Here is a 15,003-nt window from a genome sequence, read left to right as displayed (position 1 = left end):
GCTACAACTCGTTACACTGCGGCTGCCGAAAATTCTGCCATTGTGGGCGAGGTTGTTCGTCCATTTTGCAACGTCTTAATTTTATTGAAGAAATAATTAACGAGTAAAACGCCAACACGAAACTGACACTTAAGCGATTGCACGAACATCTGCGTCGAACAATTTGACCGCTTGAAGCGCAGCGAGCTATGCATGATTGATCAGCAGAGTCATTCTGCTATGACGCTTCACTTCGGAGATTGTAAAAAGCGTTTATAATCTGTTCGTGAATCCATGCGTCGTAATCAACAATACTGGTGTAGACAAAGGTTTCTATGACGTCATAGAAAACAAACGATTGCATTCCGACGAGATACCAGTTCCCGTTCCACCGACACTGCAGGATCGAGTCTTGGTCGGCGTCGACTGACTTTGTGTTGCTTGCTGCGATTCTATCGTCGTTCAACCTCACCGCGCATGTGGTCCGCTCCCCCCACTCTCTGCTCGCGCGGGTCCTTCTTCGGCACTCCGCCTCTTCTAGAACTTCCATCTTGTTGTAGTGCGTAAACTCCCACTCTGCTGCCACCTGGTAGAACATATCACGTGACCACTGCACAGCCCAACAATTCGCTGAACCCGGAAGTTGGATTCTTCCCACGCTCGCTTTTGGCAGACAGATCGGTTGTACAATCACGTCAAGTTCGAATTCGTTCTGTGACATCACTATGGCGACGTCGTTTTCTAAAGTCGTGTCGTCATATTCGCTGTGAACCCAGATCTTCCGAACTTGGTGAAATTTCCCGTTTTGCTTCTTTTCGATCAAATCCATTTGACTGGAGAAGTTGACCGCCATAATGACCGAGCTTTCGCCAAAAGTCAAGAACTTGCCAACGCAATTAGCCGCACTCACGACAAACAGCTTCGTTATCAGGGCACCGTTGCACACGTGCTGGCTCCTGTAGGTGATCGCTATCTGCCATGGAGCCCGACTTGGTGCTTTTCCATCATTGGATGAAATCGGGAGATCTCCAGGGTGTACCCCGCACTGGGTCTGGGCTTCTGACCATTTGTTCGAAACCCAGCGAGCAGAAAACCCGGTCCCGGCGTCATTTCTTTCATGACCTGAGTAGAATTCGACGCGGATCGACCCGTGCAGTGATTTTGTCCTGAATGATGACGTAGATCGACACAATAGTTTAAGGAGATCTGATTGGCTGGACGTGCCTCCGTAGACAGCAAGGTAATCTCCCTGACACGTCCTCTTGCCCTCCACCATAACCTCATCGGTCCCACTTCTCAAAGACAAGTCCGAAAAGTCAATCTCTAACTGACTGTTGGGGACATCGGTCGAAATTCTCCAAACGCAGTGAACATTGCTCGGGTAGAAATTGGGAAAGCTCGGCGAGGAGAGATGACCATCCCCTGATGTTATGTTCCCACCACACATGGCGCTACAGATCGGTTGCTGGCTCGATTCAACGATGGTTTCGGGACTTGCCAGCAATCTAGAATGGGAATAACCCACCATGGATGCACTCCACGCCAAGTCTTTGACACCTGTCGACTTTTCGTGGACGGAACTTCTTCCGACATATAATTTCCCGATCTTCAACCTTAACCTACTTGCTGGTGAATTTATGTCGCCACAAAACACATATTGTGACGTATCATTGAGCAGGCAAGTGTCAGTGACCAGGCTGTAATCTTCATTCACTTTCAAGCACAGTTGATTGCCGACATTCTGAATGCGGTAGCTGCCGAACCACCTCCATATTAGGTAGGGGTCGCCCTGCTTACATTTCGAGGAGGTGAGCGATTTCATGTTCTTTCTTGCTTCCAGACAAGACGTGGAAATTGATCCAACTGCTCCGGTTTCTCTTAAGATCATCACAAAGGTTACGAGATAGGGCTTGGAGTACGTGTCCTCGCACTGCCTCGGGCTCACATCAGACCAAGACCCACCAGGCTGGCATTCGACGGATGTGGGCCCGGACAGCTTGTACCCTTCATCGCAGGCAAAGTAGCAATGCACTCCTGGCGCAACCCCGACATTCTCTGTGCAGTTGCTCGGGTTAACACTGCCACGGTACAAGCGTCTGACAAATGGACATTTTGTAACCTCGCAAGTGTCGTTGCCTCCAGACCAAGTTCCATCTTGAAGACAGACTCTCGCTTGTGGCCCAATTACGTCATATCCTGGTCTGCAGGTGACAAAAGCTACAGTGTTGGGAACTATTGCTCCGTTCTGCGTGTCTCGGTATTCAATTGCGTCGATGCTTTGTGGCAATGCGACCAACTTAGCGCACATATCTGGCGCACAAACTGCTTCCACCAACGTCCAGTTGCCCTCGCTACATCGCAACTTTCTCGGACCTTTCAAGGCGAAACCGAAGTCGCAACTGACGTCACAAGTCGTACCGTGAGCGCTGTCGTTGGTCAGGCATGACGTGGGGGTAATCAGGCCGTTAGTTGGCGCTACTAAGATAGGACAGTAACGTTTGCAAAAAACTTGTTCTTCCGACCAAGATCCATCGTCCGTACAAGTCCGATTCATGCCTCCGACCATCGTATGTCCCGGGTCGCAAGAAAAACTGCAAACTATCGCAATCTCAACGTTGTCCTGCTCGCATTGAGCTGGCGAGACGTGGCCGTTTGCGGGAGGAAATAAAGCGGGGCAGGTGACTCTGCACTCAGGCAAGCTGCCGTTCCACTCGCCTCTAGAACCACACAGAAGACTCGTTGTGCCGATGAGCACCGTGTTGTCCCTGCACAGGAATCGACAGCTGTAGCCCTCAGGCACCAAACCTTCAACACACGATGCCGGCCCGATGCTCAGGTGCTTGACGGGATCGAGTTCCGGGCATTGTTCCAGCCCAACACAAAATGGCGGCAAATTCGACCACTTGCCGTTGCTGTTGCATATAATCACATCCTCACCCTCCAGAGTGAAGTCATCAGAGCATGAAAAGCGACAATGGGTCCCTAAAACGACGAAACCGGTCTTGCAAACCGCCGGTGAAACAGAACCTCCGTAGATATCTTGCACTGGCGGGCAAACTCCGGTTGCACGGAACGCGCAAACTTTTCTCCGACCCGAATAGCGCCTGGCGTCCCAGTTGAGCGAACCGAAGTGTCCGTCTGACTTTGTATGAAGCTGACTGCGAAATATCGGGTCTGCGTCTAAATACACCGAAGATTCGAGAAGTTTAAGAAAAGAATGTTCAGGATGGGAGCCGCAACTCCATCGTTGGTTGGAGTCGGTTTGGTCACAACTTGAAGTGATTATGTTACCGGGCCCGTTTCTGTTGTCAATAAACTCACTGTTGCTTCCATCTTGCGCAGTGTTTGATGATTGTGAGCTGGCAACCGTGGCCGACAAACTACTCCCCGAAGTGATGTTTCTTACGGACAGACATTGTCCATTGAATACGCTTTCTAAAGTGTAGTGCGACGACCAGCGCCAGAGCTGAGTAAGTTTGTCTGAAGTGCACGGCTGTTTATAGACGGCCTCTGACTCGTCCACCTCCAGACACAACTCTATGTTGTTAAATTTCTTCTCACTTGAAATGACAAATTGAACCTCCATGACACAGGAAAATTCCTTGCCTGACCACTGCCCTGTTGGCAGGCACAAACTTGATGCAGAATCGTGCAAACGGTATCCGGGGTTGCAGCGAAGCATACATTGCCCTGTCACACACACGCTTGGAACTAGCACGCCGTTGTCGACTGATGAAATCTTTGGGCATGACTTCACACAAGCGTACTTCAACGGGGCCCAACTCCCATTTCTTAAACATTCCGTTTTCGTTTGTTTTCCGCTCAGTACATATCCAGCTGGACAACCAACGCTGCAAGCGGTGAAAGGGGGAACACTATCTTCGCTGCATTGCGGTTGAAGAAAAAATGCGCCGCCTGTTAGCGCGGGGTGCCTGTCGCAATTGATTTGGCAGACCTCACTCGCGCTGGGCGTCCACAGACCATTGGACAAACATCGAATTTCAGTGAAGTAGATTCTATTGCCCTGGCATATGACCGGGCAAACTGTCCCTTCGGTGGCGCCGGAAAATCCACACTCACCCCCTTCAACTCGCGCGTAAACCGGCAGAAATGGGGTCGAGCACGTCCCAGTTTCTTTCCTGGAACAGACGGTGCCGACCCCTGAGTCGGAGTTTGGGTTGTAGGTGTAGATCATGTTTCTCACACTCATGTCGTTTGACAGGATCACCCCACCCAGGCTGGCTGCGGACACCGTCATAGCCAGGCTGGTCCCAGACAGAGTGAGGGCGTAAGAAGTATCTCCGCGGCACGTCCAATACTGCAGGGGGTTCGAATCATTGCACGTCGAAGTAGTTACATAAACGTTTAGTTTCGCCTCAGAAACCGAAAGACAGAGGCCGTTTTTGGTATTTCTAATGGAGTTGTTGTCTCGCCATACCCAACCTGTCATGAATGAATCGTTTTGGCATTGATTCCAATCAACCGATATCACTTTGAAGTCTTCCACGCCAAAACAAACTGATTTCGATCGAACTCTGTTGAATATAATCATTGGATCCGGTTCATAAGCGCACTGACTCAACGGCGGGGACCACACACCAGAGTTTGGTTTCTCCAAGTCCGCCTCGCATACTGACCGCGCAGCCGACGTCAGAATATGATCTTTTTCGCAAACTACACGGCAGACCGTCCCTGTGACGTAAGCATACGTTACATCGCCCCTTGACGTCCAGCAATCCACGACGCCATTCTCAATAACTGGCGTATAACATCTCCGGTGGCATTCACTCAAAGGAGCTTCACTCCAAGTGCCATTCTCGTTGCATTTGCTCACGATACTCGTCACACCTTCTCTAGTTGCCATGCCATTAGGGCAATACGTCACACACGTGACAAACGGAATTTGAGGATCGTTGGCGCACCCTGGTGGATTATACAAAACATTTAGAGTTAGACCTAAAGCGGGACAGGCAAGCCGGCAACTCGCTTCTTTCCCGCTCCACTTGCCGTTATTCTGGCAAAGTCTGACGTCAGAACCTTGAAGAATAAAGCTCGGCTCGCAAGAGAAGGTGCATTCGCTTCCCTCGTAAAGATCTCCGCCCAAACACGAAGGAGGCTGCACTTGACCGTTCAATGGTTTGTTCAGCTTCGTGCACATGGGTATGCACTGGCCCAGTTTTACGTTCCAAGTTCCGTTTTCGCGGCAAACGACGACTTTCTCTCCGCGAACATGGAAGCCGGGGCTGCACGTCAGTGAGCAAGTGTGGCCAGGAGTGGTCGCTCTCTTCTCGCAAGTTCCTGGCTTCAACGACCCATTCGAGACACGCGGAATTGTCGGACAGCCAGCCTGGCAAAACGACTTTGATCCTGACCAGGTGCCATTTGCTTGACAAACGCGATATTGCGATCCTATCCGAACTAAATCATTGTCACAGGAAAATGCACAGACAGTGTCGGCGAGAGAAGACTCCTCTAGACACGATGCTGGAAGCACATCTCCTCCTGTAACTGGTAGATGTGGAAGACAAGGTTTCACGCACTTCGGCTCCCGTTCGCTCCACTGACCGGTGTGTGTGCACAAGCGCTCGCTAATGCCGCTCAGGACGTGCTCGCTTTGAAGGCAGGTGTACACACACCTGGTGCCCTCAAGCACTCTCGAGCCCGCTTCGTAGCACGACTGTGGCGAGATCATCCCGTGGGCGAGTGTGTTGACTGCCGCGCATGTTGCTCTGCACGTCGGTTGGTCAAAATTCCAGTTGCTATTCGCCATGCACGTCAACACCGCGTTGCCGACAAGCACTGAGGGAGAAGGGCACGAGAATTTACAAGCGAAACCCTCCGAATGCTGGTAGGTGGTTGTACACGATGTTGGACTTGCCTGTAGTGTGCTGGCTTGCGGGATGGTGAAAGCCCGGCATGCTGGAACACATTCAGGCACCTCGTGGGACCAGTGACCGGATCTTAAGCAAGAAGTTGTTCCTATTGACCTACTTAACGCATAGCCCATCTCGCAATGTAAATAACACTCGGTACCGACTTTAACTGAATAGTCTGAGCAGGCTTGTGGACTTAAAATCAACTTGTCGGACAATTTAAGGCCGGGGCATGAATCAACTTCCTTGGCTGAGCAGACTGGCACGCGGTCAGAGAGAGCTGTCTTGACATACCACTGGGTGTGACTCGATATACTCGCGTCTCCCTTCTGAACAAAATCAAGCTGGTCGTCATCAAACAGCAAAACCTTGTATGTTGAGAGGTGAGAGAACAAAGGGTACATTTTGGATGTTGAAAGGCGAACAAACCACGCGCGTTCTTCGTCAGGACAATCCCATCTTTGACTAGGGTCAGTGTCGTCACAATCATCCAAGACAAGATAACTTCCTACCGAAAGGATGTTTCCAGCAAGGCAGGTTCCATGCAGGACGCTCCGAAACATTCTCTTGTGATACCAGGCCCATCGACTCGATGCGTTGTCAAAATGGCAGTCGTCCTCACTTTCCATCGTCACTGATTGATTGTCGACGGCGTGAAGACACAACAAACTGTCCGGTGGAGAATTCTGAAAGAGAATGAATTGGTGCTCGCGGACACACACCGGCGCACTGTCTGACCACTGCCCCGTTTCTTGACACGTTCGTCGCGCTGATGGCCCGTCGATGACGTAGTCAGGGATGCAGGAATAGGTGCAGATATCGCCAGCCAAGTGTGTGGCGCGATCACAAGTAACCAACCCGTTAGTGGGCGCTCTCAAGTTCTGACAAGTTCTCAGGCACTTTGGATATTGTCCAGTCCAAACGCCGTCGGTCGTGCACGAGCGAATGTGACCTCCATCTATTCCGAAAACAGTTGTGCAAGAAAAAACGCAGGCGTCCCCTTCTTTCTTGCTATTCCCGAGGCAATCTGCGGGAAGTACTCTGCCATTTGTGATGGAACGCAAAGCAGGACAGGACCTGTGGCATTGCGTAGAGCTGCCACTCCACGAACCATCATTTGTGCAAGAACGCACCGACGTGCCACTGAGCTTGAAGCCGTTGGAGCAAGACGAGGTGCATATTGTGCCCATCGTGTTGTTGAGCGAAGAGCAGCTCGTTGGAGAAACTACGAGTTTATCTCCCAGACTAAGCGGCGGACACGTACGATGACAGATGACGTCGACCCCGGACCAAGTCCCTTCTGCACGACACACTCGGTCACGTGAACCAGCCATGGACAACCCCGACGTGCACTGAAATCCACAAGAGTCACCTTCTTCCATGCTGCCTGTAGAGCATGCTGATGGCGTCACAGAAGCAAAATCAGGTAATTCCAGCGCTGGGCATAACTTTTTGCAAGTAGACACGGAAGTGTCGTTCCAAGTGCCATCGTCCGAGCACAATCTCGCCGGCTGTCCACTTAGCTTATATCCATTATTACAGAAGTAACGACACACTCTACCTGTTGTGACGTCACTATTGGGAGAACTGCAGCCGGCATCAGTGTAACCGCCGTGCGCCTCAGGCAAGGACGGGCAGTTTCGAGTGGTCCGAAACAAGCACGCGCTTCCTGAAAAAACTTGATCCAGAAACGAAAACTGCGTCCCGCGTTTTGTTTTCCAGCTCTCCTCTTCTTCATTTTCATTCACCACAAATAAGTGTTCAATGTCTCCATAGGAGTGCGCCATCAAGAGATCTTTGAAGACGATTTCTTGAGGCAGATTCTCGTTAAAGGGGCATTCCCACGCTTCTTCCACATCCTGACAAGCAAGGAGAATGAGAGGAGCGTAAGAAGTTTCGGTTTCAGGAACCAAACATTTTTGTTTGGCAACATTTCGTATCTTGCGGTTGTCCACCCACTCCCAGCGCTGGTAGTTGTCGTCAAACTCGCAATCTTTGGTGATGATGCGCTGGTCAGTTTCATTTGTCGCCGAAGCACAGAAAGTGTCGTTTGCGATGAGAAACTGCGACCGACGAATGCATTGAGGAGCAACTCGATCCCACTGCCCATTGTCCTCGCAGGTTAGCACAGCAGCGTCATCTAGCGCGTATAACTTATCACAAACCACCAAGCACTCGTCCCCAGGAATGTTGTCGCCACTTCTGCATCGCTCTGGTTGGACCGAACTATACGCTGGTGCATCTATATTTGGGCAAAGCTTCTTACAAGTGGGAAAGGGCGAGCTCCAGGTTCCATCCGCTCTACAGACTGAAATGACATCTCGCAAAGGGACAACGGCAAATCCCAGCACACATTCAATGCTGCAGGTTTCATTTTCTGAAGCTCCATTGAATGAACAAGAGATGGGGACAACCCGACCATAGTTAGGAGCGGAAGGCGCCGTGCATGTATTTGAGCCAGTGATAAGCGAGCATGTTGGTGCGGTCGTATTCCAGGTCCCGTTTTGGCACTTTAAGTACTCGGAGCCGGACAAAGAATGCAAGGCGGAACATGAGAATCGACAGACGTCGCCATGTTTTGAGCTTTCAGCGGCGGTACATCGAGCTGACGGTTGTATGGCGCCATCTGCCGGGGCTGTAAATGCCGAGCAATAGTCCAAACATTGTGGCATTGCTTCACTCCAAACTCCGTTTCCAAGACAGCGCAGCGTTCCAGTGTTTCCAGGCTCAATCAACTGGTACACTCCGGCATTGCAAGTGACCTCACAGGAGGCCGACGACCACGCTGTCTGGTTTGAATTTTGGCAATCAGGGTCGCTTACGGCTGCATTAGTGGGCAAAGTTAAAGCATTGCATTTGCGTTTACTGCATAAAACGTCCATGATGCTCCATTTTCCGTGCTCTAAGCACTCCAAGACCTTTGATGTTGCGCCAGAGAAAAACTCGTAGCCCTGAAGGCACGTGACCGTGCAGCTATCACCAATTTCAACCTCTTCCCTGCATAGAGCTGGAGAAACTGTTGCACCTTCACGGAAGATCAACTTCGGACATCTCCCGTTTCCTTCCGACGTCATCCCACAAACGGATCCATCGTTTCCTGCGGTATCGTTCGCAATCCACGACGTGTATTCGTTGTTGTTTGCATTGCTTTTCAATCTCAGGCTTGCTGAAGGCCCCACACCGCCATAAATCATGTATTCAGTCGCACTGAGTTTCACGACAAGTTTTTCATCCTCTAACTGACATTTCCATCGCTGGTTTAGATTGCTTGAGTCGCAATCGCGTAAATATAGAACTTCGAATTCCGTTGGCCCCGACACAGCGAGGCACCAACCTGTGTCCACGTGTCGTATCTGATCGGCTGAAGTGCGAGACCACGAGTGCATTCTGTCGGAGGAATTGCACTGGCTGGTTGGTAGCAGCACCACCTCATACTGGTTATGATGTGGATGATGCTCCACCGCGAGACAGAATCTTCCGCTGCTCGAATTTTGTTGAATCATGAAATGTTTCTCCTCCTGACACGATGGCAGTGAATTGCTCCAAGATCCGTCTTCAAGACAAATGACGGTTCCCGATGCACTCAATGCGAAGTCGTGGTCACACTCAAAGTAACAAACCTGCTGGTTAGGCAGAGACTCATTTGTTAGATTCAGACAAGCAGATGGTTCAATGGTTCCATTTAAAATAGGAGCGAGAGGTTCGCAGAAGTTTTGACAGGTCGGGCTTGAAGCGTTCCAAACCCCCGATGACAAGCAAGTGATGACGTCACCCGACGAAGGCCAAAGAGAGCGCGTTCCCTCGCATGTATAAGTACAGGTTGTTCCAACTGGATATTTTGAGTTTTCGCCATTACAGCTGTATGCTCCATTATTCGGTGTCTGTGGGGACGAACAAGCTCTTATGCAGGTTGAAGATGAGTCGTTCCAAGTACCATTGGCTTGACATACTCTGTACTCTGAACCCTGAACCACGTAGCCATCGTCGCAGGCGAGTTTACAAACATTGCCGACCTCGTGTAAGCTGTCGGTGTTGGGACAAGTTGTTGTGGAAGAAACACTCCCACGAGCGGGCACAGTTACGGGCGAACATCTACGATGACACTCTGGCACGTCTGAGCTCCACTGGCCGTTTAACAAGCAAGCTGCGTTCTTTTCACCCACAAGTTCGTGGCCATCCTCGCACCTGAAGGTGCAGATCGTGCCCCTGCTCACGTATGGACTCGAAGTACAATAAGAAGGTGAGATTGTGCCGTTTCGCATCGAGTACGCGTTGAAAGCGACACAAGACCGGACGCACCGCGGGGATTCTTCTCCTTCCCAGAGGCCATTGGAGCATAACGCGGTCGATTTCCCCGATTCTGTTTCGTACCCGGGTGTACATAGAAATGAGCAGCGTGTGCCTGACGCGGTGTCGCCGAGTCCACAAGTGTTTGGCGCCCACCTTCCATTCGCCAGGATTGGCAAGCTGGGACACCTGCCGTCGTTCATTGCTCCGTAAAAGCTAGAAAAGGAAAGCGATGCGTGACGATACAGCAGCCACTTAGTCAACGTGAGAGGTTCATCAGTAGCCAGGAGATACGGAGAGGTGCTATATCCATACCAGATGTAGAGTGGAAAGTCACGTAATTTGATTGTATATTGCTCTCCGGCCACCATAGGCCAGGCCCATATTTGCATGGGATCCAATTCATCACACTCAAGAAATACGAGTCTGGATAAATAGGTTGTTTGCTCGAAACCGATGCACAAACCATTCCGAGAATGCTTCAAAAGTTTTTCATCTGCAATGGACCAAAGATTTCTTTCTTCATTTTCACAGTCATCAAAGTTTCGTTTGATTGGTGCATTTAGTTTCTCATCTTCGCTGCTTAAACAAACTTTTAATTGCCCCAAGTCAAGAACGACCATGTATTGCTCTTCCAACTCGCAAGTGGTGGCGACACCCGACCAAGATCCGTTTTCCAGACAAGAGCGGACTCTAGACCCTGCGAACCCGTAGGACAAATGGCACCAAAACGAGCAGCTTTGTCCAATGGTGCTCTCGATGAGTCTGCATTCATCTGGAGCAATACCACCGTGGTCTGGAGCTGAAAGCTTCGAACAGGTGATGACGCAATTACCCAGAGGCTCCGACCAGCTCCCATCTAACTGACATATGACGTAGCTGGCGCCGACAAGGCGGTGGTCAGACAAACAATATAACGCGCACGTCGACTCGGCTGTGGTACCAGAACACAGCAGATCGCCGTTTTCAGGGGCCGCCATCCCCGGGCACTGAGCAACACACTCCGGCGTATCTCTGTCCCAGCCGCCGTTGTAAAGACAGGTCAGGTTTTCTGAACCTCTCAGTGTGTATCCAGCATCGCACGAGAAACTGCATTTCGCCCCACCTAGTGATGACGTAACTGTGCAGGAAATTGGTGTAATGACGCCATTTTGTGGCTCAAGTAGCACTTCGCAGGTCTTCACGCAAGTGGGCGCACTATTTGACCAATTTCCAGAAGAATCGCAGTTTCGTGAACTGCTGCCAACCAGTTGATACCCGCCGTGGCAGGTGTAGGCACACGTCATACCTTCGTACAGCGATGAATGCGCACATACTGGAGGGTGTACGTCCGAATACGTCACAGGTTCAAGGGTCTTGCACTGTTTTCTGCAAACTGGTACGTCCTCGGTCCACCTGCAAAAAACAGATAAGTCCAGGTATAAAGCATCACCGTGATCAAAAATATTCCTTTGATTATATTTGATGTCTATGAGCTTAGAGACTTACCTCCCGTCACTGTCGCAGCTCGCCGAAGTTTCTCCTTGCAGAACAAACGACTGATCACAGGAGAAAGTACATGCGTCACCTTCCACCATTTCTTCGCACTGTCCTGGCTTCATGCCACCATTTTGTGGCGCTTGTAGTGGCGGGCACTTTCGCTTACAAACCGGCGCCGACGAACTCCATAACCCATCATCTTGGCACACTCGCTGCATCGAGCCGACGAGGCGGAAGTATTCTTTGCAGCCGTGGATGCACCTGGTGGCCGGTGCGACGGTGGCGTTTGTGGCGATGCAGCTATATGGCGTGATGAACCCATTATGTAAAGGGGTAAGAGTGGGACAGAGTTTTATGCAGTCAACGTCAACTCCGCTCCAGACCCCGCTGGATAAACAAATCCGCTCTCGATTTCCCACCATGACGTAGGCATCTTCGCATGAGAATGAGCAGATTGTCCCCGGCTCAAATATCTGCTTCAACTTGCATTCGTAGGGCTCAACATCGCCCCCTTCCGGTAGGTCCATCTTCGTACAATCTGTCACGGGAGATTTTCTCCGTCGAAAAGTGACGTCGACTTCCATGTAAAGTTCCACTGGAGGTATTTCAGAGGCGAGAAAGCTTCTTGCTGAAGAAGCCCGGACTTCCTCGGCACCCTGCTTTAAAACGATCGTGTTCGGGTCGACCTTCCAAGAACTTTCCTTGATGAGCAGCTTGCGGACGTTTCCCACGATCACCTTCAAAGTTGGTTCAGTTGCGTCGTGGTCGGCCTTATCTTCACTCGGATAGACGACGTACTCGATGATCAACGGAGCTTCCAGGGAAATTGACCTTTTCGTGATCTGCAAGCAATCGTCACATGTCATATGTCACCCACGCACATAAATGTAACACACATAGATCTTTTCACTCCGCGCCCGCCGTGTTCGAACAGGTTTGCTATTATCTCGCTTTAGTTTGAGGGTAGAAAGCTGCAAATGACAAAGGCCATTGTTTTTAACTCGGTTTGTAGCACACGCAGCTTCTGGAACGTTCTAGTAAAACTACGAACCTATGGTTGTATATTTCGTATTCAACTTTCGTATTCAACTTACGGACAATTCAGCATACGAACGATCGTTCGGAACGAGACTCGTTCATAAGTCGAGGACATAATAATACAATAAAAAACTAATAAAGAATTTATGAAAGAACTTTTCGTAACAATGTTTGTGTTTATCGCCAAAAATATGTTGCAAATATAAGGTCATTATGACACGTACAATTGGAATAGTGACATCATACAAGAAAATTACGTTTATGTTTGCATGACACTTGCATTGGAATGTAAGAGTATAAAAATTTCAAATTTTCCTGCGTAAATTTCAGCGGGCAACAGCAGGATAAAATATAAATCAAATTTCTCAAGTATTTTCCGAAAGCATTATGCTAGAGACCGAGTAAAAAACGTCCGTTATTCGCTGTTTTTAAGCAAAAAGGTTTAGAAAACTCTCCCGCTCGTCAATTCTATTGATGAGTTTGTGTGATTACTTCAACAAGACTGGCGGCAGTGTAAAAGATCTGTGGCGCATCAGTGATGATTGAAACTTATTATTAAGCTTCCTTTCGTCAAATTCCATTGAACCAATTTATGTTAATTCTACCTGATTTCGACTTTCATGCAATTTTAATTCGACGATTGTGATATTTTTCACAGGGAATGACGCCTTTTGGTAAATTATGGTCAAGTTAGGTATCAGATAATTATCCGACCAATCGTGTGCTCTCTTAGACGGCCAGTCCTCTCCAACTTTCATCAAATCTATGCCTACGAAATATAATTTATATCCGGTTCTAAATTGACTCATAGCGCTAGAACAATAGGTTGTTGGCTATAAGCATGACTGTCTTACCTTCCATGCTAATCAGTGAGAACTTCGCTTCGATCGCTGGCGGCGGTCGAAATACTTCAACTACTTTTGACAGCATCGGAAACACCACGGCAAAAATAACAACGAAAAGTGTGAGCAGCACCAGTCCCGGGCCCGCGATGACGTACCATCGCGATTTCAGCTGTTCTATGAATATTCGCCTTCTGTAAATCGGACCGAGAGTTTTCAGAATTTTCTGAATTTCTGTGTCGTCGGTCAGGGCGTCTTTTCGCTTTTTTCCAGTCCCGTGCTTGCCTCCAAAACTTTGCTTTCGTGCCCGTTTCGCGAAGGGAGACTCGCCACCAAGAGCGCTAGGCTCTGCTCCCAAACTGTACCTTCGCTTTTTGTTTAAAGATGTTGTGCTGGCGATCACGACCTTCTCTTCGGGTGAGGTCTTCTCGAAATTTTCAATGTCACCATCATCGTGGTTGTCGTCCACTATAGTCGTCCTATCGCTTTCTACGTCTTTATCGCTTTGCTTTCCCAGCAGCTGCACATCAGCAATCTCTGAACCCTGAGAGCACGACGGTACATCTTGTGAGGCTACCACGTCACACGCTAACACGTCACAGGCTACTACACACGCCGGCTGCTGTGCGATTGGTTGGGAGTTTACGCTTGCGATTTCGTCATTCTCCACATCCATCGCACTGTAGACAGATAAAATAAAAAGAGCCAAGTTTGAAAAAACTTATCTGCAACAAAATATAGATTGGAAAGATCATTTGCATTTTGCCCACAGTAACACCGGAACTTATTCCCATGCCTAACATTATCTCAACTACGAAATTACTTCTTATATCTTCTGTAACCTTTACTCTATGTAGACTATACTAGAGTAAATAGACTAAACTTTCCTAGGCCTGTCAAAAGTCTATGAATCTAACTAATTCTGAGGTTGAACTGATTTTCGAAAGGTATACTTTTAGTTTCACTGCCAACCTGGACCTAAACACGACTTACGCATTTATGAACAATGCTCGTAGACCACAACATGCAAACATTTCCAAAATTTCTGCAAATGACAAAAACTTTTCTGGCAATAAACCACTGTCCAACAGCAATACTGTGATGAGCGCAAAACAGACTTTTACCTAGTCTAATCTCAAATGGTTATTGCGTCATTATCTCTTCTGTTAAGTTTACAAACGCAATTCAATTATTACGCATATTCGATTGTACAGGGTGCAGCAGGAAAACCTACCACATTTCAAACTAGGAAAAAGAGACAAAATTTAAAAGCAGTCAAAACATTATTGTCTCATCTCAAAGTGAAAAGGTTACCATTTGATGTATTTATGTTCTAAAGATTACATCCTGTAGGTGGCGCCCTTCGAGGCCTTCCAGGTGGCTTTCGCTTTAGTGCTGAACCCGTAGCTCTGAAATGTTTGACCCAGAGCATTACAGATTTTCGATTGGGACCAGGATCGTTACGGTTTAGTTTGAAATGAGTCTTAAAATTTCTTAGCGTTTGA

The 15,003-nt window shown here is 49.0% G+C and overlaps 1 protein-coding gene across 1 annotated transcript; it reads right to left on the bottom strand.

The window, feature by feature from the left end:
• Window positions 1-39: 39 nt before the first annotated feature.
• On the bottom strand, window positions 40-14,570 carry LOC143447123 (uncharacterized). The gene is made up of 5 exons (XM_076947066.1): window positions 14,492-14,570; window positions 13,511-14,178; window positions 13,262-13,425; window positions 11,628-12,460; window positions 40-11,534 (listed from the first exon to the last, which is right to left on the bottom strand). Exons 1-5 carry the CDS (start codon window positions 14,530-14,532, stop codon window positions 218-220), a joined length of 13,023 nt encoding a protein of 4,340 aa, XP_076803181.1. The 5' UTR covers window positions 14,533-14,570; the 3' UTR covers window positions 40-217.
• Window positions 14,571-15,003: the final 433 nt, after the last annotated feature.

Source organism: Clavelina lepadiformis, chromosome 1 (genome assembly GCF_947623445.1).
Source record: "Clavelina lepadiformis chromosome 1, kaClaLepa1.1, whole genome shotgun sequence".
NCBI classification, from domain to species: Eukaryota; Metazoa; Chordata; class Ascidiacea; order Aplousobranchia; family Clavelinidae; genus Clavelina; species Clavelina lepadiformis.
Note: the sequence above shows the minus strand (reverse complement) of the source record. Positions and strands in the feature narration are given on the sequence as shown.